We start from the raw sequence: 24,290 nt of genomic DNA, 5'->3' as shown, positions 1-24,290 counted from the left end.
TGGACGTGACTGTCGACGTGGAAGGGACTAATATTAGTATACGTACATGCATACACATATATATTCATACACACACATATATATATATATTATTTACTAGAAGGTTATATTTCTACAATAGCGAAAAGTTCATAGCAACGGTTGTGGCTGGTGGAGAGAAAAAGAGCGTTCATTATCAACTAACTGTAAGGTATTTTCATCAAACATTAGATAATGGAAGAATCTACTAGTATCAGAACATTTTTTGTGTTAATCCTATCAACAGTAAACTCTGAGATAATAAAGCTCACCAATATAATACACATGCTTCGATTTCAAAACTATGTTACCCGTGATTGTGCTTTACTGCTTTGAGGTTATCACTTCATCAGGTTTGAAATAAATTATAGCCATTTACATATTTTACATAAAGGCCCCTAGTAAATAAAAGTTCATTTGCCTGATTCACTGGATTTGATGAGGGCCCTGGGGACTACCATGCAATTTGACTAAAAGCATTCATCGCGTCGAAGTTTATAGAGCTAAATGAATGTTTAGACATGTATTTTACGTTCGGTATTATCGTTCAGACAGAGAGCTACGAAACTCAGTTGTATAAATAGTTGGTGGTAGCACTTCTGTACTTGAAATTTCAAACGATACACGCATTAACGAATAAACTCCCTAGAAAAAAAAATTCGGTGTACGGTGTATACGTTATTTGATGATAAATCTATTTCTGCCGCGAAAAAGAGTGATCATTTCTTTTTCAGTATGCATTCAGGCTTAATATCCTCTCACCAATGCGGCAGCTTAAAACACCTGAGCCGTCGTCAGAATGGAAACCGAAATAAATCTGATTCCAAATCGCATGTCCTACAGCTTCTACAGCAGCTTAGCTTTCAATCTTCTTTTCATATCTTTAGCACAATATCGAATTACTCCATTTCCATATTTTTGCACAGTACGTCAAATATTTACTCAAATGCACAATGTGACCTCATCGCTGTACATCAATCTGGGTCTGGGTCGAGTGAAAGTGAATCTAGCGGTAGCTTTAGTCTTCATATTTCCCATATTTATATCTTCATAAGTTCAATTGCTTCTTCGCGTTAAAAGAAACGATAGGTGGCGTAGTATCAATAGACATTGATTTTCTCGAAATTTGGTATGGCAATGTAAGCTGCAAGCAGATACTATGGGAAAGCACCTAAAGCGCTGACTTGATTGTTGACACAGGAAGGTGTAGCGTGTCTAACATTTACCAAAATACCTCTCTTCTATGTTATATGATTTGAAAATTAGCCCACACTTTCAGTTAACTAAATAGATCTAGACAACCTAACAGTATAACTCATGTCTGCTTTATTGAATTCCGGATCTCGGAGCTGGCTTGGCCTTGTTGTCAGATATGATTTTCGTTATTTTGATCGCACACAACGAGATGACCGTAGTTTCGAATAGTACGTTCAGAACTGCATTAGCGTTGCATTACACTTTGAACCTTCAACAGTGAAACAAACGTGTCTAGGATAAGATTTATCCGCCCCTGCATCCAGTAAGCAGGCAAAATGCCAACAGGCCATCAATAAAGCCACTATTCGACAACAAGTGTCAAGAATCCATAGCATATAATCTCAGTATACGCCCTTTTAGTGTTGTTTGCAATCGATCTTTAAAAGGTTAAGGGTTGGTTATGTCCTGGTCAATTTTCTAGTATTTACTCTTACATTCCTAGGCAAATTCATAATCCCCATCATTATTCGTGCCTTCACATGTCAGTAGCATACTTGTAACTCGCACACGAATTCTTCGTTGTATCAGCCCTCCACCTGTTGTAGCCATCACTGGAACTAAGTATAAGAGGAAATACTGACCGAGGAACGACACACACGAGTGTGGAGTACCTAGTTTAGGTTAGAACATGGACATCTACTGTCATAATTTGAGCAAAACGTATACCCTAAACTTCGAACATGTGGCTTGTTATCATGTAAATGACGTCTGCTATTTATATAATAGGACCCATCTAAACAACAACAAAGTGGTCTTCTGTATAGGAACCAAGAAATTTTTAGAACCATATGGAATATATATGTTTGATCAAACGTTGTTATATGGCTATTTCGTCAATCCATTTTTCTAAAAACCCCTTGTACCTAGAGGACAGCAGCAGCAGCAACAGTAGTTATCTAAATAAAAGCTAGCTTTTCTTCAATACAAAAAACCCTGAGTCCCAGTTTATACTGACTTTTTCTAAAAACAAGTAAAAGTAGAAAATACTAGAAGAAGGCAAAGCACTGCTGGCGATGTACACAATACAAAATATCAAATACTATTATTCAAAACATAACACTACACAAAGTCCGGTAATCGTTGCTCACTTCTATAAACAAGTTTTGTTGTTATTTGAATAACTTCGTGTGTTCGACAGCTTTCTCATAGCTGTCTCGATTGACAATGGAAAATGATATTAGAATTCGTTGCTGATGAGCTTCGTTTTGATCCTGCTGGTCCTGCAAAAAAAAAGAAATAAATTAAAAATCAACCAAATAATTAGTCGATGCTGTTGGAATAATGAGGTGACGCTATAACAGAAGCCTATACACAAATCCCTATAAGAGTTTTCTAAGTAATTTTTGGTGTATTATTATATTTTCATTTAGATACGAACGCATTTATGATATGGTGCAGCTAGTTTATACAAAATTTGCCACCTTCTAACAGGATTAGTTACATTATCTAAAGCTATTCAGTGTTACCACTTGCTAGCTAAGCTAGGGTTAGTCGCGTCTTCCTCTACACGTACGTGTACCTTTAGGAGTTGATCTCGTCCTTGAAGAAGCCGCATAATACAAGACTTTTTCTTCTCCACATCCGCTTTCAGTGACCTGAGCTGAGTTTGAGCGCTATCCGAAATCACCTCAACGCCCTGACATCCTCGAAGCACCCTTCGATCACTCTGAATCGCTTCACACCTAATAATACCCAATTCCGTATATTTTGTACGGTCATCGTGTACGGGAAACGAATAAAACAAGAGATAAAAGACAGACTTCATCGTCATACTCAAACGCTACTTTGTTCACTGAATTTGCGAATAGAAACTATATTTTTTTTAATACCCTACATCTACTGTTTAACAAACGTAGCTCCAGTCACTGTCTGTGTTTGCCTCACTTCGTCTCGTAGCAAAAAGAGATAAACAATTACAGCATAGACAATTTCAAAACATTTGCCACTTACGCCCGATGTAGTGCATTACAAAAACGTGTCATTGAGCTGAGAGTATCTTCTATCTGTACAATTATCTGGGGAGTTCGCCAAAGCTGAGCTCCATTGTCTGCGTTGCTAGGACCTGCGCTCGACATCGATGTACAGAAAGACTTGACCGTACCATTCACCGATGTCTCTAGTACTGTTGAACTAAGAATCGCGGCTGAAACCAGATAAACAAAGCAATGACCCCTTGTGCTATATAATCTAGTTTGGTTGAGTAAAAGACAAGGGTGCATTCCTTATAGCAAACGAATACACAGATGTGTTGCAGGGATTAATAATAGATCAGCTTATTTTCTAAGATAGATACAAGGAGTAAAAACTTTTCTGTGCCGAGCTATGGTGATGTTCCGAAATAACTTACATTGAGATAAAGGGTGTAGACAGGAACCGTCACCCATTTGGGTAACGTTAGCAGGCCTTCTATTCGTGGCCTGCAAAATAGAGAGACCGATAACCGAGAAACGTACGTAAGATACATAAGTACAAAACGACCGACTTTTCTCCACACCGCCCGCTAGAACTCTTATTTGAATATTATGAATAACTAATTATCGAATTATGCAAATTTTATAAATACCGTCGTGTTTTTGATGCCGCCTTCGATTCCGGGCAGGGCCAACATTATTGATCTGGCCCATTCATCGCCTGACTCAAACGATTCGTGACATTTTTGGAGAAACACAGTTTCTTCGGAAATAATACACCTTTGGGCCCAGATTACAGCTTCCAGGGATGTCATTAAAGGCTCCAACTACAAAATTGAAGAAAATTCCGAAAAAGCAGCAACTAACTTGAATTATCGTGTTTTACAAATCATCAACGTTTGTTTCGTGTCTTAAAAAGCTTTCCTCATAAACGACATATGTAAGAATCATATAAACTACCACGTAAAAAAAATGCTATACCAACCTGATTGTTCACACTTTAAGGATTAACTAATTCTTTTGATGAAAAAAATTTCTATTTGGTCTGAACTAATTTTAGTACCTGTTGCAATTGTCGTTTAGAAGCTGCTGATGTCGACTGGAAGAGCTCATTGATAAAGATCTTTATGGAGTCCTGGATCAATTCTCGGTAAGATGTCAAAGCTTTTTCGAAACGGCCGAATAGCAAAGAGCTGCCACCAAGCTGCCTCATGACAGACAAAATGTCATTGCACTGCCCATCTAACCTTAAAAGTAACACATTGTCCGGCGATACAGAGGCTTCGTAACAAATTCGATTTATTCTCAAATGTTCTGTTTCGAATATACTTTTCAAAAATAAGAAAGAGTCGAAAAATAAAGTTCACAGCTGGACTTCAATAGAAAACAATGCTTAACCTCATTTTGATCATGCTCTATTCTTCCTTGGTGTTTTCGGCTCGATGATATTATTTTAACACAAGGCAGTAGGTGCGTAGCTCCCTTTACGCTTCATTGTGGTGCTCAAGGATAATTAAATAAATACTCACTGAGCGGACGCGTCGCGAAGCGTTTTCAGGAGGTATACACCCTTGTTTTCTCCTAGTGGTACCGCGTAGCGCTCCGGGTCTGGGTCCGGTCGGTTGACAATTTTATGGAGCGTCTCGCACGCGTCTACGATATCATTTCTATTGATGAATGAAAAAGCACAAAATACGAATATAAGATTGTTTACCTATCAAAATTCATTCCTTGACGAATTCTATAACTACGAAAGTCTTTATTTTTGTGACTTTAGACTACTTTCTCTAGAAATCTACCCGCTAACTAATATTATATACATCCTTACAGGCATAAAGAACATTATACATAACATTCAACTTATGTGTAAGTTCTTCCGTCGCATTGCCCACCTTTCGCCCTCTACGAATGGCTATGGCAAAGGTAAGCATTTCCTTTCTTCAGCCAGCAATAGTTTTACTTTTGTTCACACAAATCTTGTTTAAAAACGTCATTTACTCATATAATCCATATACAAAATGCTCCAAAAGACACGCAGCTGTATTTAGTGCATGTGCAGTGTTTTAAAACTAATGAGCCTACGATGAGTTAGTTTCTTGTTATTTAGTGAACTCAAATATAAACATTATAGTATATTATCGTCGGCATGAATTTCTTCTTATAAACTCGTCACACTTTCATTAAATGACGCAAGAAAGTTAATCGAGGTTCAAACTTTGTACGTACGCAAGAGTGACATATTTCTCCTGATTGATGATATTGCGCAGTCCATTTGATTCCTTGAGTTTCTCGACAATGTTTGTCAATTTCTTCAGATGGGACTGACCTTTCGTCATGAACTGCAACAAAATGAATGACACCTCCCGGGGAATTAGGCAGCTCCATTGTGACCAAAAGATCGTGCGTTAAGGACAATACGGTGATTCAATAAAATAATAAATTCTTTACTATTTTGTTCTATTTCATTGAAAGTAATTAGTAACGTTGTAACTGAACTCACACCTGATTCGTAAGAAAGCCTTTAGTAAGATAGCCTACTATTTATGAAGGGTACTTTGGTGCACATGAATGTTTTTATTTAGTAGAAATATTTATTTTATCTGTACATAATTTTTCCCATCTCACCATGGTAATAGCATTCTGAACCCGCTCGTGTGCCTTGTTAAGTTTATCGTCTGCTGCCCTACGAAGTAATTCTTCCAATTCCATTTCAGCTTCCCTTTTAATGCGGTGTTCAGTTCGGAATCTTTCATCTGCTTCTAAGACGGCGATCGCTTCCTCTAGTTGGCGTTTTTCCTCATGTTTATGCCGGAGTCTCATTCTGAAAACAGGTTAAAAACGCGAAAGATGAATAATTTTCTATACAAAGTGAGATAATAAGTTCGTAACCACTGATTTGAAATACGACTGTATCATTAATGCCACGCCAATTTATTCGGATCGAATTTAACTAGGCAAAATCCATCACGTTGACTCTCAGGTACGTTTAGCAGAGTTGAATACTGTACTGCTACACATAACTGCAAATTCGATCATACAATTTTTTGGTTTTTTTTAAGGTTCCGCCAACAGAAATTCTAACCACTGCCTCACAATTGAGCTGGTCTTTGTAGGTATTCTGTTCCGATAATAGATTACTGAAAGCGATGCAGTGAGCTACAGCAGCCGCCGATGAAGTGTAAAAGCATGCATAAAATCAATTATTTACAATCAACTATGAAATTAACTAGTATTATATTCTACCACAGGATACTCGGCAGTCCGTTGGAAGCATCAAAGTCTCGATTCTGCCGAAGTATTCATACAATTTCTACGAACTACATCGGGCAAGTCTCTTCACTGTTAGGAATAGGACCGAAATAAGGGCCTTGACAGAACATTAACAACACGGTTTCTTACCATTACTCTGCAACAGGGGCAAAACATTTTACAATCGCACTATAACCAATACCCTCTTCCCCCCCAAAAAACAGCCACTTCTTAATTTATTTATTTACCATTTCCAAAATATAAATATAACTTTGTTTGTTAGTATGACTAACTTACTGCAGAATTTTATCACGACGTCTCTTACTCTCGATGAGACACATCTGTTTGCGAACCGCACCTGGTTCAAGAGGAACAAAGGAAGGATCATTCATCTCACCAGCGAGCTGAAGTCTGAAATCACAAAGAAATCAATGGAACGTTGGGATACTGGTGGACTTTTACAGTTATCGCAATATCGGCAAGCTAATGAATACGAGTTCTAGAACAGAAGGCTTAGGTACTGTGTATAGGAAAGTGATATGGTGCTAAGAACATGTCGTTGTCTGTATTAATAGCTACGCAGCAAGCATATTTGTTTTGTAAACAACAGTAAAAAATGACATCACTGAAACAAGATTTTATGCATCGCGATACATAAATAATAAACAGTCAAACGACATCTGTCAGTATCATACTTACATTCTGGCTTGGTCTTTGTTGAGGAAGAGCTGAGGGTCCATACTTGCTATCTGGAATTACGCAAAACAAATCTTGTCAACTACCTAATATTCGACGCCGAAAACAAGATCTATCGCCTAGTTTTTTTTTGTTTATAAAAAGTAATTTATCATAGTCTTAAACAATTAACTAGTTAATTTTTTAGTTCCTTCTTAAATTTCATAATATAATCACCACAGTTCTAACACACTCAGTTTAAATGTAGCATTTCATAAAAACCCAACGATATAATAATAAAGTTACTTACTTTTACAAAAAAATCTCTAACATGCCTGTTTGTTGCCATCATTTCGATGTCAGTTTCGTCGAATTTTTCCGCTCCCGGAAAATCATGTTCACGCAAGAGTTCTAGTATTCGTTCGCTGAAGTTGCTGAAGTTTGAATTGAAATACAATCTTAATAAAAGTGTTGCAAGGCAATCCAGTTAGCACGATATATGTGAGAGGAAATCCTAGACACATCATCCTATACCCGCTTTCTGTATTATACTTTACATGGCACACATTGCCAGCTGACCCGTTCACTTGTGCGTATTTTAAGCATCATAAACCCTTAATAACATAATTTTAAAAGGTAATTCTTTCAACGATCTTACGACAACCATTGCACAGGCGTCACCGCTTCCAGCACTCACATACTCATACCTCATTTTCTATCTGTAATTTTACAAAGAAAATTGTTTTTGACAACTGGCTTTGCCCCTGCAGGCCACAACCGACAACCGCCAAAAGCTACGATGAGGCCTTTGTTGTGGTGTGGGGACGGTAGCGGACGACGCTGATGTAGAAGCCGGAATGCCAACTTAGTAGTGCCAACGATACGTTTTTCTCCAATTTTACATTGTTATCTTGAGCAATAGTTTGCTTTATATCTCACGCTGGAAGCACAAGGTGACCTGCTAGGCCAGTCTACTTCACCTGGCTGGCTCTGTGAGGTTAGCTGCCCTATAAGATGGAAATAAGGCAGTCGAACACGAATACATTCATTCAATCGGTCAAGTCGCTGTGTTGATATAAATAAACGCTCCGCAGCAAAAACATCTGACGCATGTGTTCTATTATTGAAAACAAAAGTTTTGTGTTTATTTATAATGATCTAATTGATGTTCTACGATAAATAACATAAGCAGTACTTTCTGGTGTCGGCACTGTAATTGGACTGGGGTCTTATGGAAGGAGTGTGCACGATTAGTGGGTAAAACTATTGTGACTTTAGTCTACCGTACAGAATCAGCTGCTACCCTAGCCGAAGTGCCATCGTACCGATTCGTCGTGTTTATTGCAATCTATCTTTGCCGACTGTTCGTCATTATGACGACAGCCAAGCTATCCGGTGCTAAACTGGCAAAAATATTGAAGGGTGTCCGAGCTCTTGTTCCGTACTATAAAGAAATTGGCGAAGATAGCAAGGATGCATTCAGACACATAGAACGGAAGTTTGATCACGAGTTCCAAACGACAATAACGTCAAGTGGCATCAAATGTGTAAGTGGTCCTCCCTTGGAGAAATTCGCTTCCGGGGTTATGGCCATCATGATTGGTCGGCACTACGATAAACTTCAATGGATACGATATGGTGAGAGACGATACGACCTCACCGTGAAGCTTGGCGAGGAACGATTGCCAGCCATCTCTGAAGGAGTACTCCTTTCTACCAAGGATTATAGTCACGTAACAAAGGAAGCGATACTTAAACAGCTGGAGAAGTATAAAGGATTGATCGAGCAGCGTAAGCCGACGTGCAATGATTGCTTGGTTGGTCAATCAATTTCTGAAATGCCAAAAGATGTGCATAAGTGTACTCTATATGCGATCTGCTACTCCATCACGTTAAAGAACTTTAATCCGCCACTTATTGATCTGGATGTGCTTTGTGGAGCAAAGTTTCATCTACGTACATTTACAGAGGATTTCGGTAGGGCGTTAGGTACGGAAGCCCATATTGCTAAGCTGCATCGACGCGTACATGGCCCATTCCAGGACGAGGACGCAATTCACTCATATGCTGTGTCCTGGAAGCAGTTTAGAGAAATCGACGCCCTGCACAAAAAAGCTGTATATGAATACACGCGGAAAATGCAAGCTATGCATGGCCAGTTGCTGTCGACACTCAATGTAAAAGCGCCTTATCGACAGAAATGAATTATATATACATATATAAATGCGTATGTGTATATATGAAATTATGCGCGGTAAGGTATATAGTCACCTTGGGTATTTTAGAACATAAATATTTGCATTGCTGCAAGTGTAAAAGTTGTTAATAAAACAAATATTATAAAGACATATGTGCTTAACTTTTTTATGTGTTGCGTGGGAATACGATTCAAACACCAATTTACCCTAATACGACGAAGTATATCTGTAGCAATATTATATAGACAACGTCAATATAAAGTAGGCATAATTGGCTGGTTTCCATTTTCGAATCGAAAATGGGTCCAGACTGAAGATATATGAACCTCACGAGTGTGACGACATTCAAATCAAGTGAAACTTTTCGCTAGTCTTCAGAAATGCTGTGTGTTATCAGATTAGTGGCATGCTTAACATCATTCGCAGGATCTACAGCTGCGTATATTATAAGAAACAGTGCAGATTACTTTACATTTACATAACCTTTTAAATTTTTGACTGATCTGTTAGCATAAACCCGACTATAATGCAGAAGATATCCCTACGCTTGTAGGGATATATTCTACGTTTATTTTGCGTCTAAAAAGATGTAATCCCGAAATTGTTTATTCAGCAGATGTTATTTTTAGCTTCCGTACAATTATCAAGTAGCCGGGAAATACCGTTTGCATCTCAAATGCATGCGTGTATAAAAGAAAAATTGCCACATATCTTCTATTGTGTAATTATTAATTATACAAGAAGAATTTTTCGGGCTGAAATTAGTCGAGCCGTATTCATCAGTGTGTAACTGGTTTAACATCTGTTAATTTTGAGAGGAAATTATATTCTGTTTCGAAGAAAATCGACCGAAAACCCTGTTTTTCGGTGACAATGCTCACAAGACAGTGTCACTTCGCCTGGGTAAAATTGGCCTAATCGTCAGATTCACAAGTAAACTTAAAATGTAATTCATTTGTGCATCAGCTTCAATCATGTTAAATGCGATGAATGATTCATAGGATATACTGTGCACCAGAACTGATGCCTTAGAAGATACCAATTTTGGAATCCACGTAAGATTACTTGGCAAGATTACGCTTAATGTTACGATTGCCATCAGTCTTATGAAACATCTCGTTCAGTATGTGGTCTAAATCGTCACTAATAAACTGTTATGAATTAAAGAAGAACTTGTAATGGTATGTAAAAACATTTCTGCTTTGTTCTTGGGGAGTAGCTGGTTGTCAGCGTCCGCCCCGTCCCGGGAAGTATTTAGCATCAGACACAATTCATCCATTGGGTAATGGCTGCCCCCCGTCGTTCCATGCGTGATTGACAAGCGCAACAGAAAAACAAATAAAGTGGCAGCAGCCCTATTTTAAAGGCTATATTATTGACATTTTGCTAACGAATACGTCCTACTTTATCTCGGCATCATCTCAGGGAAGATGTCCATTATTTCCGTAAAAACATAATGGAGGGTTTTTAAGGTTAGGCTGGTCGAACAAAGGCATCGCGCATTCATTTCTACATATGCTGCTTTTTGTATTTCTGTGAATGCCGTTGACTTCAAATATATCCGGTGAACCTGAAGTACCCTAAAAATTATAACATCATATTAGCGAGTAAACGTTCCAAACCCTTTAATTCGTTCCATTTTGCTGTTAGCACAATTTTAAGCTTTTGTTTACCTAAAAAACGGCTTTGTCTGGTACTAGGGTAAACATGTGCCTCCATCTGTGTGTTGACGGTACATTTACGTACGTTTTGTGCCTTTATATTCTGGCTGTCCCTATACGAGTACAGTGTAATGCAATGACCTGATAACGTCACCGTGGTCGTCTGAAAAACGCTTTTTCTGATCAACGGAGGCAGTCATCGTAGGTCCAAGCCATGTTACGCAGCACATGTTTCCTCAATGTATATGAAGCCTACAATAATCGGAACAACAATGCACTTAATTACTAAATGAGCGAAAGTTATGCCTTCAGTGCCAGCTGCTCTTCAAAGTCAGTTCTAATATTAGATTTCTATACTGTTAGATGGCATTGACTCTATTATTATTATTATTACAAGAACGAATTTTTTCTGGCTCCTCTTCCTTTTTTGGATGTTATTTGTTTACTCGTGACAACCTACCATCTAACGTTAGTATCACTAAGCCAAAGTTATTATAGATTTTACCGGCAGGTCCCTGACGTAGATGAACAAGGAAATTCCCTTAATCAATGTCATAATCATCTTGCCTCTCGTTCCATGGTCGATACTAACGTTTCAGTTGTTGAGATAGCTAAAGAAACGGTCGATGACTTGCGGAAGGTAAAAAATAAACAAAGTGCGCCAAGCTTCGTGATGACGTCGTGGGACCAACAGTTTGTCCTCTCATTCATGGTAATAACTTCGCAACAGTATAACAAATGTTAAATCTAAAAGGTTTATTTCGAAACTTACAGTTCGTTCGTATTATGTGTTCTAGTTAAAGGACTATTGAATTTCTATAATCTAAAATAGTCAAACAAACAGCTGTCCGAATTTAGGTAAAGCTTTAACGATGCTGGCGGCAAATATTTATGTATTATGTGAGAAAATTGTGTGTCTTCACATAATTGAATAATATGCTTTTGTGTATCTTTTATTTCGTCGTTTTCAAGGCGGGAGCTAGCGCCGGACTAAGCGTGGACTTAATCATCTTTCCACTGGATACACTAAAAACACGTTTGCAGAGCCCTCAAGGTTTCGTAAAAGCGGGTGGTTTCAGCAAACTTTACGCTGGTCTGGCCTCCGTCATTTTTGGAGCCGCCCCAGGATGTAAGTAATTTTTTTGCTTGATCGTTAATATCTCTTGATTATTTCGGCACCCATACACTAGACACAGATGCAAGATCTGCGTTCATAAGTTTTATGCCTCTTAATAGCTGCTTTAATTAACAAGTTACCAAAATTATCATAATTAAACTAGCGTAAAGGACATTTTGTCATTTCCGAATAGATGTTTTTGAAAATCCTATTAAGACATCGTTATCTTCATTATCCTATTGATGTGTCTAGGAGATATTCCATAAAAATTTATCTGGATTTGAGTTACGAGTCCACGACAGAAAATCATATGGACATTGGAAATGTCGATTATACGAACCTCAGATAGAGTCCAAAAGCTACTTTAAACTGGCGTTTAACTAAACCTAAAATCAATTGATCTATAATGAAAATTTCACTGAAATCACTTTGTTAGCATACCACGTAATATAACGAACATTCACAGCATTAGGCCTAAGACAGTTTCAAAGAAAAAATAATGTCAAGCTCACAACTCATTCGTGTAACTCTCGTTATTTTTTCATTTTGCTATTATACCATGCTAAACAGCCAAAACTTTTTAGATTATTTCGCATGGCATGTAGGGGATCTCTTTCTGTTTATAAAATAAAAGATTACACCATTTTTAAGTCTAGTTTGAAGCGATTTTTAAAGCGAAACTCAAATGTGTGTGTACTGGATAGTACAAAACAAAATGCCGCTATTTGGCTACTGTTAAATACAGGAGATGCCTATGGGCCAATCATGGTTGATAGATACCCAGCTATCCAGACAAACTGGATCGCGAGACTGTGATAAAATGGAAAACAGCTTTACGTTTACTGTGGTAACTTTCTAGTCCATATGAATAATCCGTCTAAATGAAAACAATTCCTTCAACTACATGCCAACAGCTTTTTGAGCATCTTTTAATATTGATAGTCAACGTTATAGAAGCCAATTATATGTCGAAGTTAATTATATGTCTAGCTACTCTGTTTGCTTAAAAAGCTGTGCTTCCAGTTATAAAACTTATGTTGAGATATAGGATTAATGAATAAATTGCATGTTCAAAATTGAATGGATTTAAAGTAACTTCTGATTCCCTCTGCCTTCATACTAACTTAAACATGGGCGCGTAGACGGGCGTGAAAACGTGAAAAATAAATAAATGTTTCAATTTTTACATCCACTATTGCCGTTAGCCTTAGCTTCAAACAGCTAGCCCTTTCCAGTATAAAACGACGTGTAGATATGCCCAGTTTCAAACCTAGACCACTTCATATGTCCTGAAGTTCAATAGGTAAACACGTTGCCATTGCGCCATCACGGGGGATGTGGGAACTCACCCATACTACATCACCTTCTTTTCGTTTCAGCTGCGGCCTTTTTTGTGACGTACGACTCTTTTAAGAGGATACTCTCCCCCTGGAGTTCCCCCTCATTGGAGCCAGTAGCACATATGTGTGCAGCATCGCTCGGTGAGGTTATGGCTTGTTTAATTCGAGTGCCAGTGGAAGTAGTGAAGCAACGAACTCAGGCGCAACCGAGTGTAACTTCTTGGATTACCCTAAAGGATATTATTGCAAGGGATGGAGCCGGAGGCCTGTTTCGGGGCTATGGCAGCACTGTACTAAGGGAGATGCCTTTCTCGTTCATACAATTTCCTGTTTGGGAAGTACTCAAGGTAAAAATGCTCACCCTAGAGTTTATTAATATTGCTTACTCGTTGTTACGCTAGGAAATTTGATTTCTAAATACGGTTATACATCAGTCGTTAAAGCTTTCGTACTACATTTGTAATTTATTTTATTAAGACGAGCATGTTCTGTGTTAGTATATTTAAACACAAATCACAAACATGGCGTCCTTCCTAAATATAAGGAGTTTTTTTTCATTTTTAAAAGATTTGTTAGGCCTAGATTTGCACGAGTCTTGTATATTTAGATGCATTTACACTTTGGATGTCTTTGTTGTTTCAGAAATTCGTTTCGGATTATCAGGGCCGTTCGGCCACCCCTTTCGAAACGGCTCTATGCGGCGCTGCCGCGGGGGGTTTCGCTGCAGCAACGACAACTCCTCTGGATGTAGCTAAGACACGCATCATGCTCCATAGGGGGCAAGCCAAGACAGTGACTCAAACACTAGCTGAGGTTTATCAACAAGGGGGTGCTAAAGGGTAGGAAATTACACGAACTTCACTTAACTGGTAATCAAGGATAATCAATGAAAACGATATATCAATATTAGTTATGCATTAGTAAAAATCAAGCGAAATTATAATTTGCAAATTCTAAATGTTTGTCCATACTGTTTCCTATATGGGGATCCGGTTAAAGAACTAATTCAACTGAATATGTGTGTATGCGTCTGTATTAAACAATTTTTAATGTAGCAGTGTGTGACAAACCCGCGTAATGCTGTAGTGTAGGGTGTTCGCCTACAAATCATAGATGCATGCGAAATGGCCTAGATTCGAGTTCGGCCGTAGACACACATCAAGATTTTGTAAAAATCTAAACAATAGAAATAGCGATAAACGTGTAGAAGGAATTTTTTCTCTTTTATGATTATTCCGTGTCGCTTGCATTGATTTTCATCTGCCCTGATAGGGTATTGAACCGAGGCTATCACGCGACGTTTAAGGTAAGAAGAAGCAGCTGGGAGTCAGCAAGAGCAAAAAAGGCACTTTTTTGCTCTTGCTGACCCAAAAAGGGTTTTTCTATAGCATTTCTCCTATTTTACTTTGCTACATTTAGTACATGTGATCAGCACCCACTCGAATTCTTACCCAAGATGTTACTTTGACACAGCGTTTAAACAAATCGTTCCTGATCTACTGGGAAAATACTAGAGATTGCTCGATTCAGTTCCAGCAGAATTGAATCAGAGAAAGACAACCTTTGCAAGCGTTACCACTGGTTTAAGTTATGGCTTAAACGGGTCACAGAACCCGAAAGTTTGTGGAGCTTGTAGCTTTTCATCTTTAATAAGTTCCGCTATACTTGCGTAGCAGCCTATCAAGAAATAAAAATGCTTACGTTGCGTTTCAGGCTATACGCTGGAGTAATCCCGAGGTCGATGTCTCTCTCGTTGGGCGGCTTCATTTTCTTAGGCACATACGAAAAGTCACGAAGTGTACTGGAACAAATCGTGTAAACTGGGATTTATTGAAAAAAAATTGCTTTTCAGGCGTATCATTGAACTGTACAGTGTGGACATTTATTATAATAAAATGTGTAAGTTTTTATAGCCTGTTATTTTCAACGAAGGAATCGAAGAATCTAGTACTTAAACGTCAAGCTACGGTAAAAGCGGAAACAATTTAGGGTCGAAGCCTTAAAATCAGAGTTGTCCGAATTACCGAGATTACACTATTGCCGTTGAAAAAAAAACGTGTACGGTCATAAATTACATCGAACTTGCTCAGATATATGAGAAATTCATCAGAGAGAGAAGTGGTACTCCAAATTCATTAAGGATTCGATTTGTGACAATTAGTTCAACTAATCGTTTGTCAATTCAAACGCATCTTACCTTTGTAAGCTGAGATACCAGCGTGAATCAATGATTTCTCTTGCTGATTCATGTTCTGCCAAACGCTAGCGACTCTCTACAACATCAGTAAATTTTTTCATTGACCACTTTACGCTACTGTCATTGGAGTCATGTTATTTTTATATTATTCACGTAATCTAAGAAAAAGAGAGCAACTTTATCTTTACCTCCTTTTTTTAATTCAGAGACATGTTTATTTTTGATTTTGTTCACATTTAGATAGCTCTTCCTTCGTTTACGTCGTCGAAATATCGCGCGTGGCAGGCCGTAGAAATGGCACTATCAGACCTAAGCGCAACCTAATGCAACGTAGATTTCTTGTTCTATGTCACGGGAATGGGTATCACACCCTATTTAGAATAAATACACATTACTACAATTTTACTAAGAATATATATCGAGAGCGGGACATACGTGCTTGGTTTATTTAGCGCATACTATTATCATCATTAGAATAGCATAGTATATAATGCAGCATATACTGTTACCGTCGATTCGTTGCTTATGCGTATGTCTGTTTACCTACAACTATACCTAATTAGATTGAGATGTTTGTTTTATTTATCATTATTTGCGTTGATCCAGCTAATATTGGTTTTCTGCACAGTCGTCAATCTGATTAAAATTCGTCTGCTAATATGCTGTCATTCCTGTACTTATTGTATATGTGTAAATCAATTCGTAGAGTAAATATATACACATTATGTGTTTATATATAGCCAGATTTGAGTCTTGAGTATACGGCTCTCTGGGTAGATCTGAGATTCTCTTCATTTGATATATGATCCTTGCAGTAATAAGCGAGAGAGGTCACATATACTATTATGGCGTTCTGAGAAACACGTGTCATTTGTTTTTGTTGTAGGGGTTGTTCTACTACCAGTCTCACCTATTAACCTCGGATCCGTTTATATTTATGTATCATATAATAATATTTCATACGATAGGCCTTACGTTTGCGCGATGCATAAATATAGAGATCAGCAAACGCGCGTGTTTTTGAAATACTTTTTCCTACTTGAAAATTAGTTGAAAAAGTGGCTACTGGTTGTCGACCAGACGAATTCACCGGTGTAGTCGAACACCTAAAATAATTTATTGTGATCATATGGAAGCTAGAGAGACCACTTCATGTATATGCGTAGAATGTACTATTAGAGTCCCATCTCCGGTTAGACCTATGAATTGATTCCATTTACTTGCTCTAATATCGCTAAAGCATCCGCTGACGGTTCTATTCAAGCTCATTTTTTAACTAAAATACAACGATTATTATTACCTATGACGAAATAAAGGAGAACTACAGTAAAACAATTTACTTTACACTTATTCCTAGCCTCTGTCATAGCTTCTACTAGAGTCAATCAGTAAGCATTTACCTTTTTCTTTTATCATATGTGGCCCTCAAACTGGTAGAAAAGCTTTCTTATATGAAGAAATTTCTCAACGTATTTTCCCTCAAAGTCCTCTAATTAATTCCTTGTAAATGAACGGCACTAAAATTTTCAACATACGACTGCACTTACCTACGATGTGTACAACCCTCCTCTAAAATGAATAATTTAATTAAAGATGAAGCTCTTCATAGATTCACTTCTTTTTTCAGTGATAAGTTCTTCACTCCTTGAACAACCACTTATCTGGAGTCGTGGCCTGGCTGGTGGATGTTCCGGCTTGTCCTGACGTTGCAGATGTTGTAGCACCGCTTGTCGCGCAAGTTGTCACTGGTGCAGCTGCCGCAGCACCAGCAGAGGCTGATGCTTGTTGCATCATTCCTTGGGCAGCCTGCATTAAGCCTGCGAGCGCTTCAGGCGGTACTCCGTTCAGACCCGTCATATGGCCCATATTCGACATATTAGAAATGGCAGCGGCAAGCAAACTCTGTTGGGCCTGCTGCGCCGGGCACTGGGGTATGTGTGCCGTTAGCTGATCGGGCAGATCAAATTGTTTAAGGCAAAGCGGACAGTGAATCCTGTGCGTCTTGTAATGTTTCTTCAACGACGAACTCTGCGAGAACTTCTGATGGCAGATCTGGCAGACGTACGGAGCGCTACTATCGTGAGTACGCATGTGACGCTTCATGTCATATGATCGGACAAATTGTTTTCCGCATGTCGGGCACTTATGAGGGGTTTTTCCGGTAGTGTGTGATTTCTTATGTGCGCGCAAACTGTTGGCAGAGCCAAACGCTTTACCGCAAGTTGGACACTCGTGGCGTTCGGTTGATCCTGCGGGCGCGGTCGACCCACTGGAAATGTTCGTGAGATTAGTAGTAGTTGCGCCGATACTCGCAGGCAGTCCCAAAGCATTGCTGTTGTTGCCACTCAGTCCGAGTTGTGAGCCACTGGTCGAACCCTGACCCGACGAACCAGTTACCTTTTTGCCGTTAGCACCTACCTGCTGCTCGACATGGCGCAAATGCTCCTCTTCGATGGCAGCGATTGTGTCATGGTCTGACGCGTGAACGAGCAGGGCGCACAGGGTTGAATAGGCACGAGGACACGCTCGGCAGGTAAATGGTCGTCGGTGGAATCGGCCATGCCAACGTAGCGATGTCCGGCTGACGAATACCTGTGTACATGATATGAAAATAGAAAAGGGAAAGCCAAATACAAAAGAGAATATATCAAACTGGTTAGCATGATCACCATAAAACTGTTTCAGAAGAGAAATTCGTGACATATGTGTTGCAAAGAGCAACGTTGTTTGTCTCTTTTATACGTTTGTTTAATAAAAAGGGCTACTCTTAGAAAATGGTTTAAGCTAAGTAGGTCCGTGTGACGATGGAATGGTAACATATTGACTCATAGACGTAATTACCTAGGTTCGAAACCGAGAGCATCTAAAGCAATGCTCAACTGGGATGGTACTGGGCACAAAATTTAAAGTATTTTAGTGGCAACACTTTGTGAGGGGTAGTCAACGCAGCTTTCCAGTGCTAATGCTGTTCTAAATCTATGTAAGCTGGATTTAAGAAAACGTATTGCACGATTGCGTAATTTCTATTTAAAACTGATGGAAATAATGCCAATAGTGTTGTTTTTATACTACACATTTGCTTGATAAAGAAACCGTAGTCTTTTGGAAATGAAATCAATGAAGTAGCGTTTCTATAGTCGTAACCAGCACCGCTCGCAGTCAAAAAATGGAATATGAAATGCATCATGGGTTACTGAACTTCTTGTTCCAATCAGACTCAACTCACAATAATCATATTAAAAGTAATAGAAAACATTCCTCATTTAGTTACCTTATCGCAGTGTTCACAGGGAAACTTTTTTCGGGGTTTACGACGCAGTTTTGACGATGATGAACTCGGCGTGCCAGCTCTGGTAGACTCCAAATTTAAGCTATGTGTGAAGCCGTGTAACGTGTGACGACGCTGTTGAAAGAAACGCCGTGCTTTATGAGCAACAGTTGTACCTTGTGAAGGCAGCGTGTAGCGATCCTCCTGAAGGCTGAGGTGAAATACTGAGTGGATTCTCAAGGCGTCCTCATTTGGGAAGAGACGTCGGCAAGCCGGGCAGCGGAGAAAGCAATCAGACGAAGCTAGACCCGGTGAATGGGCCCGTTGATGCTCACGTTCAGCACCGTCCGACCCGAATCCTTTGGCACAGAAGTAACAAAATCGAGATTTCTGTATGGAAAACTGCAGCTGATGGGTGATGAGACCGCGTCGGGTAGAGTAAGTTTTTCGGCACGTACCGCACTTGAGTGGGGTGCCTGTGATACTGTGCTCTTGAACAAAGTGCTCGACTAAACTTTCGGGTAGGGTAAACCGCTGTTGGCACTTCCAGCATGAGTAGGGCTGGACTCCGGTGTGCTCAAACGTATGCCGCAGCAATAGACCCGGTCGTCTCGTCGTGAAGTTACATAGCGGGCAATAATACGGCTCATTGGGATTGGGCTCATCGTGGCTTTTGTCGCTCTTTAACTCGGCTCGAGTCGGACTTAAGGACGTCGCCATAGGCTCATCGTCGTCCTGGGCTACCATCGTCAACTGCAGGAGATCCACGGGCGACAGACCGTTTATACAGCTGGCCATATTTCCCGCAACAATTGAATCCACAGGCAATTGACACTAGCGCCAGTATCGAACTTCGCTTTCTTACTTCTCCTATATAGTTAACTGCGTAAATACACTCACACAATGCACCGAATTTTCGGCCACCCAAAGAAAATGCACCAAAATCGATTTCGAGCGTAACACTATTTGTGGGTCTTGTTGCCCAGAAGTGGGATGCCAATCGGCTGAATACCGACCACAATTGATCAGGTGAGCGGAATGACAGCAGTCTGCACAGCTCACAAACAAAACCCCCCTCTAACAGTGCTCCAACACCATTAACGTTTTGCGAGAATGTTGAAACATCCAAGAGACTTCACAAGCGCTTCGTTATTGTCAGGATGCGTTAGCGGAGTTCCCAAACGACAGTGAGCGCTCCGCCACGGCAGCGACTCAGAGGGAGGCTGATAGCGTTACACCGAACAAACACAGCCCGACTCCCCAAGCATAACAGGCTTTCAAGATGGCGTCAGCTGTGAGCATGCGCGATCGGCGGTTTGTCGGGCCGACCCATTCACTCATAACAAGAAAGCCACACCAGCAAGCAAATAGCTGCGTTGAGGCTTAGCAGTGTGTGTGTATGCGAGATAAAAAGCCGACGAAGAAAGTTGCATCGATAGACATCGAAAGTCATACATGGCGGTATCCCTAATAAATGTAATAATATATACATTTATATATTTGGGCTGAAGGGACTCGGTTTCTTAGTGTGAGCAAATTTTTAAAAGTAGAATCATTTTTTTTTAATAGTAAAGGAGTAAAATAATTTGCATTTTTTTCAGCCACTGTCTAGCCTGTGCCAAAACTATATTTTCAAAGTCTGAAGACTAAAAACACGTTACACTTCCTCACAAGTCAATATAATCCCTTCAGAATCACAATCCTTACTATAAGGAAACGTATTTTTTTAGTTCTATTGAGTGGCTGATTTCTTTGCATGAATTAATATTTTCTCTAAAACGAATAATTTATAATGAGTTCATTAAAGCAATATAATTGAAGAATTTTTGACAAATATATTAGTGTATTTTTTCTCTAGCGTCACACCAGTTGTTGTCAACGATCACATTAAGCAAACTTTAGCCCATACATCGTGGTTGCCACATTTGTAGTTCTGTGTAAAACTATTATAATTAAAGATAGCCATCAAATAAGCTGCATTGGAAGAGGTCGAATAAAATATATGATGACAGTTTCACAGCGGACTAACTATTGCTATGTGCAGCCGCAAAGATGCCAAGGTCCTTGGCATGACCAGAGCTCGCCTGACCAGAACTCATTACCCCAGCGAGGCGACAAGGATCCTTGGCACCTGAAATTGCTCGATCAACGAAATGCTTGAACTATCTATCTTTCAGGGTGAGTAACGAAACGTTTGCTGGTTGACATCTACGGTTATCAATCGAACCGGGTTCAACCGCGCGTAACGGTGGCAATGCAATTAAATCCTCGGCTAAGTCTGTCAAGTCGCACTCATATCGTGACCTTAGTAAATTAGATTAGAATGATGCTCATGAATATAGGGGTATATATGTATAAATTAAACAAACACTATTAGTGCTATAAGCGCAAAAGGACGCAACAGTCTTGAAAAACGCTTTTATACCACAGAAAACTTATTTTTTGCCTCCGATATAGAATGGTGTTCAATCTAATCACTAGCTATGACTTTGAGGATACAGGCCCTTTGTGTTGTTTGTCGCTGAAGTAAACGTTATTTATAAAATAAAAATACTTAATAAACGGTAATTCTGAAACGGCGACCTGCATGAAAAGATTTGAGTCAATATCATGGACGGGAGAAGTCGGTGCTTAGTTTTTTGATGAGTACCATAAACATTATCAAATGTTCAAATGTCATGTAGGTTCAAGAAACATTATAGCAAACTGTAACTGAGATCGAAAGGAAATCTGGTGTTATAGCTCAACTAGCTGATAAACACACGCTCCTATGGGTATTTGAGAAATCAGTGGTAGGCTTAGGTCAGCGAGGACGCACCAAAAAATATTGGTCAAAACTATAAGACGTATGGAAGTAAAAGAATCGAAAAGAACATGTTTTTTAGTAAGCAGGATGCAGATGTTTTTCAACAATTTAAACTAGTGCATTAGCTCGAGCAGAAGCGCTTAGTGTTTCTGTGTCATTTTTAATTTTTCAAGAGACAGCCAAAGGCACTGAATGAATAATTTTTCGTAAATTTTCGTAAAACTAAGGAAAAATTAAGGAAAAAAGGCGATCAGATACCGCCCTAGTTCTAACCATAAACTAGGCCAACCAGCAATTTGCTTGCGTATGTCTTACGACTAAGTGAGAGGCCACGGGAAACCAAAGTAGGGTTACAGGGGAAGTATAGTTACAAAGCTGAAACTCAAAGGAATTGACGGAAAAGCACCACCAGGAGTAGAGCCTGCGGCTTAATTTGACTCAGTACGGGAAAACTTACCTGGTCCTGACACTAGAATGGTTGACAGATCGATAGCTCTTTCTTGATCTGGTGGATGGTGGTGCATGGCCGTTCTTAGTTGGTGGAGTGATTTCTCTGGTTAATTCCGATAACGAACGAGACTCTAGCGTATTAAATAATACACGGAATCTTGTCTTCCGTGAGGTTCCTTAATAAGATCAAGTGTGTTTAACACTTTGAAACAGAGCAATAACAGGTCTGTGATGCCCTTAGATGTTCGGGGCCGCACGCGCGCTACGTTGAATGCAAGATGAGTTTCCCCAGTCTTTAACGAGGCTGGTAATCATTGAATGTTTTTCTTAATGGGGATAGGGGATTCCAATTGTGCCCCTTGAACGAGGAATTCCGAGTAAGTGCTAGTCATTAGCTAGTACTGATTACGTCCCTGTCTTTTGTACACATCGCCCGTCGCTACTACCGATTGAATGGTTTAGTGAGATCATCTGGGTAGACGGGTGTGTACTTTGTACATGGCTGTATTGCGATGAAGATCAAACTTGATCATTTAGAGGAAGTAAAAGTCCTAACAAGGTTTCTGTAGGTGAACCTGCGGAAGGATCATTACTGATTCAAAATCCATTATCTCACATGAGCGAATGGCCGTTGTATGATGTCTATGTCGTGTGAGCGTTTTCGAATCGAACATGGCGTTTATAGCTGTACGTTAAGGATAGCGATTTTACTCGTTAACAGAGTTAGTCGCTTTTTTAAAGTCTTACATTACTGCAAGCAAATACTTTAAGCAGTCTAGAAATCTTAAACGACGGTGCGACGATCATGAGACAGTGGATATTGTTTATTCTGTGATCATAATTCTAGTAGATTCAGTCGATATCCTTGGCTGCCTTAGCAGTAAAAGTCCAGGAAATTCGAGGCTTTTTTCAAAATGACACTTATACATTAGGCGCTGCTTCTTTTAGTTGATGTACTTCCCTATGTTATTAAAAAAAAAGCTTTTGCTATAAGAAAAGTTATTTGCTTTTTGTTTAACTATATCTTTTAAATACAATGTAAGTTTCAGACATGATACGTGTTAGATAAATTGGCAAGGCATATATCTACAGAAAAATTTATATAACTAGCTTATCAAAACATTGCAGTATAAAAGCTTCTCAATACTCTCCAGAGTCTACACACCTTTTTTTCACAATTTACATTATACACAGAATCCACTATCAAACTAGTTAGTAACTACACGCCTTAGGGTCCTGGTTTTTGACGATGTTAACGAGAACTTTGTGCACAGGGTAAGTGATAGAGCACCAGTTCATCGGGCACCTAGCCAGCTAAATCAAAGAAGAATCTACTCTTTTCTTTGGATGACACTCAAACATTAAGTGTTTTAGTTGCTGGACTGCCTATTGAAAAACATCGGTATATATAATCAACTGGGCCCCTATTAGAAAGCCTAGCATAGTAGGTCTTGCTACACCTATCTGAAGTTTTTCCAACAGATCTATGGAAATGCACGGTAACTATACGCCACGGTAACGATTCGCCAATGCTGAAATATGAACCTGCGGCGGCCGCATGTTCATGCTTGTCAAGGCACGGAAGGGGTACTAGCAGTTTTTAGAATTTGTTTTGTGTAACCTTTTCATTCATCAGGTCGCAACCTTGGTATTCTCACATAGCTGCAGATAAATGTAGTATCATTTAGGCTATCCACTCGCTCGTCTAGATTGTTGATTCTTGACTATTGTAGGAAAAGATTGGAATTTACGTTAAAAATCCTGTACTGGTCAATACTTATATCGGGACGCCATGTGCTGTAGAGCTGAAAGCAGCAGTTGTTTACATTTAAAAAAATGCAGTACAGGCGAACTTCAATATGAATGAAGAAATTCAATGAAAAAACAAACATTTTTTAAAAATTCAAATAAAAAAAAATCAAAACTCAAATTTGATACCGCATTTGTTTAAGAAATGTGATCAAAGAAATTCTATCTAACAACATTTCCGAATAATTATCAATCCATTTATTTTGGGAGGTTTAAAAAAAGGTGTATTACACTCTCTTACGTAACATATGCATCATTAATGTCCATGGTTCGCAGTAAAAAGTTTTCCAGCGGCCGTCCCGGCTGCTGCCGAATGAAAACTGTTGTTAGTCAGT

At 39.2% G+C, this 24,290-nt stretch overlaps 3 protein-coding genes and 1 pseudogene across 7 annotated transcripts; 2 read left to right on the top strand and 2 right to left on the bottom strand.

Annotated features, from left to right (window-relative positions):
- Positions 1-1,321: 1,321 nt before the first annotated feature.
- Positions 1,322-7,903, bottom strand: LOC111269408 (uncharacterized). 2 transcript variants are annotated; one of them, XM_022848992.2, is made up of 13 exons: positions 7,817-7,903; positions 7,420-7,543; positions 7,134-7,183; positions 6,732-6,845; positions 5,811-6,006; positions 5,412-5,524; positions 4,715-4,852; positions 4,249-4,432; positions 3,839-4,012; positions 3,623-3,692; positions 3,226-3,418; positions 2,795-2,957; positions 1,322-2,495 (listed from the first exon to the last, which is right to left on the bottom strand). In XM_022848992.2, exons 1-13 carry the CDS (start codon positions 7,819-7,821, stop codon positions 2,385-2,387), a joined length of 1,635 nt encoding a protein of 544 aa, XP_022704727.1. In that variant the 5' UTR covers positions 7,822-7,903; the 3' UTR covers positions 1,322-2,384. The 2 variants fall into 2 exon arrangements, with proteins under 2 accessions (XP_022704727.1, XP_022704726.1); XM_022848991.2 differs by having other exon boundaries at positions 7,807-7,829.
- Positions 7,904-10,600: 2,697 nt separating this feature from the next.
- Positions 10,601-15,335, top strand: LOC111269409 (mitochondrial S-adenosylmethionine carrier protein). Of its 4 annotated transcripts, none has more exons than XM_022848994.2 (6): positions 10,601-10,779; positions 11,568-11,680; positions 11,941-12,097; positions 13,465-13,772; positions 14,068-14,264; positions 15,139-15,335. In XM_022848994.2, the coding sequence occupies exons 2-6, from the start codon at positions 11,642-11,644 to the stop codon at positions 15,242-15,244; spliced, it is 807 nt and encodes a 268-aa protein (XP_022704729.1). In that variant the 5' UTR covers positions 10,601-10,779; positions 11,568-11,641; the 3' UTR covers positions 15,245-15,335. The 4 variants fall into 4 exon arrangements, with proteins under 4 accessions (XP_022704729.1, XP_086828214.1, XP_022704731.1 ...); XM_086972088.1 differs by lacking the exon at positions 10,601-10,779 and adding an exon at positions 10,792-10,910; XM_022848996.2 differs by lacking the exon at positions 10,601-10,779 and adding an exon at positions 11,057-11,169.
- A 464-nt stretch (positions 15,336-15,799) lies between these two features.
- LOC111269406 (uncharacterized) lies at positions 15,800-20,111 on the bottom strand. Its single transcript, XM_022848990.2, has 2 exons — positions 18,894-20,111; positions 15,800-18,214 (listed from the first exon to the last, which is right to left on the bottom strand). Exons 1-2 carry the CDS (start codon positions 19,686-19,688, stop codon positions 17,261-17,263), a joined length of 1,749 nt encoding a protein of 582 aa, XP_022704725.1. The 5' UTR covers positions 19,689-20,111; the 3' UTR covers positions 15,800-17,260.
- Positions 20,112-21,775: 1,664 nt separating this feature from the next.
- On the top strand, positions 21,776-22,738 carry LOC147752255 (small subunit ribosomal RNA; annotated as a pseudogene; the record flags this gene model as incomplete).
- Between the last annotated feature and the right edge of the window lie 1,552 nt (positions 22,739-24,290).

The sequence above is a fragment of the Varroa jacobsoni genome, unplaced genomic scaffold, assembly GCF_002532875.2.
Source record: "Varroa jacobsoni isolate VJ856 unplaced genomic scaffold, vjacob_1.0 scaffold_1384, whole genome shotgun sequence".
NCBI lineage: Eukaryota > Metazoa > Arthropoda > Arachnida > Mesostigmata > Varroidae > Varroa > Varroa jacobsoni.
Note: the sequence above shows the minus strand (reverse complement) of the source record. Positions and strands in the feature narration are given on the sequence as shown.

Excerpts from the sequence above, each read along its gene's own strand:
- LOC111269409 (XM_022848993.2), top strand. The coding sequence starts at position 11,271 with ATGCCTTCAGTGCCAGCTGCTCTTCAAA. Across the intron at positions 11,299-11,567 it reads AGTGCCAGCTGCTCTTCAAA|TTGTTGAGATAGCTAAAGAA; the intron begins GTCAGTTCTAAT and ends CTAACGTTTCAG. Across the intron at positions 13,773-14,067 it reads CTGTTTGGGAAGTACTCAAG|AAATTCGTTTCGGATTATCA; the intron begins GTAAAAATGCTC and ends TTGTTGTTTCAG.
- LOC111269406 (XM_022848990.2), bottom strand. The coding sequence starts at position 19,688 with ATGGCCAGCTGTATAAACGGTCTGTCGCCCGTGGATCTCCTGCAGTTG. Across the intron at positions 18,215-18,893 it reads CCTGTGAACACTGCGATAAG|GTATTCGTCAGCCGGACATC; the intron begins GTAACTAAATGA and ends TCATGTACACAG.
- LOC111269408 (XM_022848991.2), bottom strand. Across the intron at positions 4,013-4,248 it reads CTAAACGACAATTGCAACAG|TTGGAGCCTTTAATGACATC; the intron begins GTACTAAAATTA and ends TCAATTTTGTAG. Across the intron at positions 2,496-2,794 it reads GACGAGATCAACTCCTAAAG|GACCAGCAGGATCAAAACGA; the intron begins GTACACGTACGT and ends TTTTTTTTGCAG.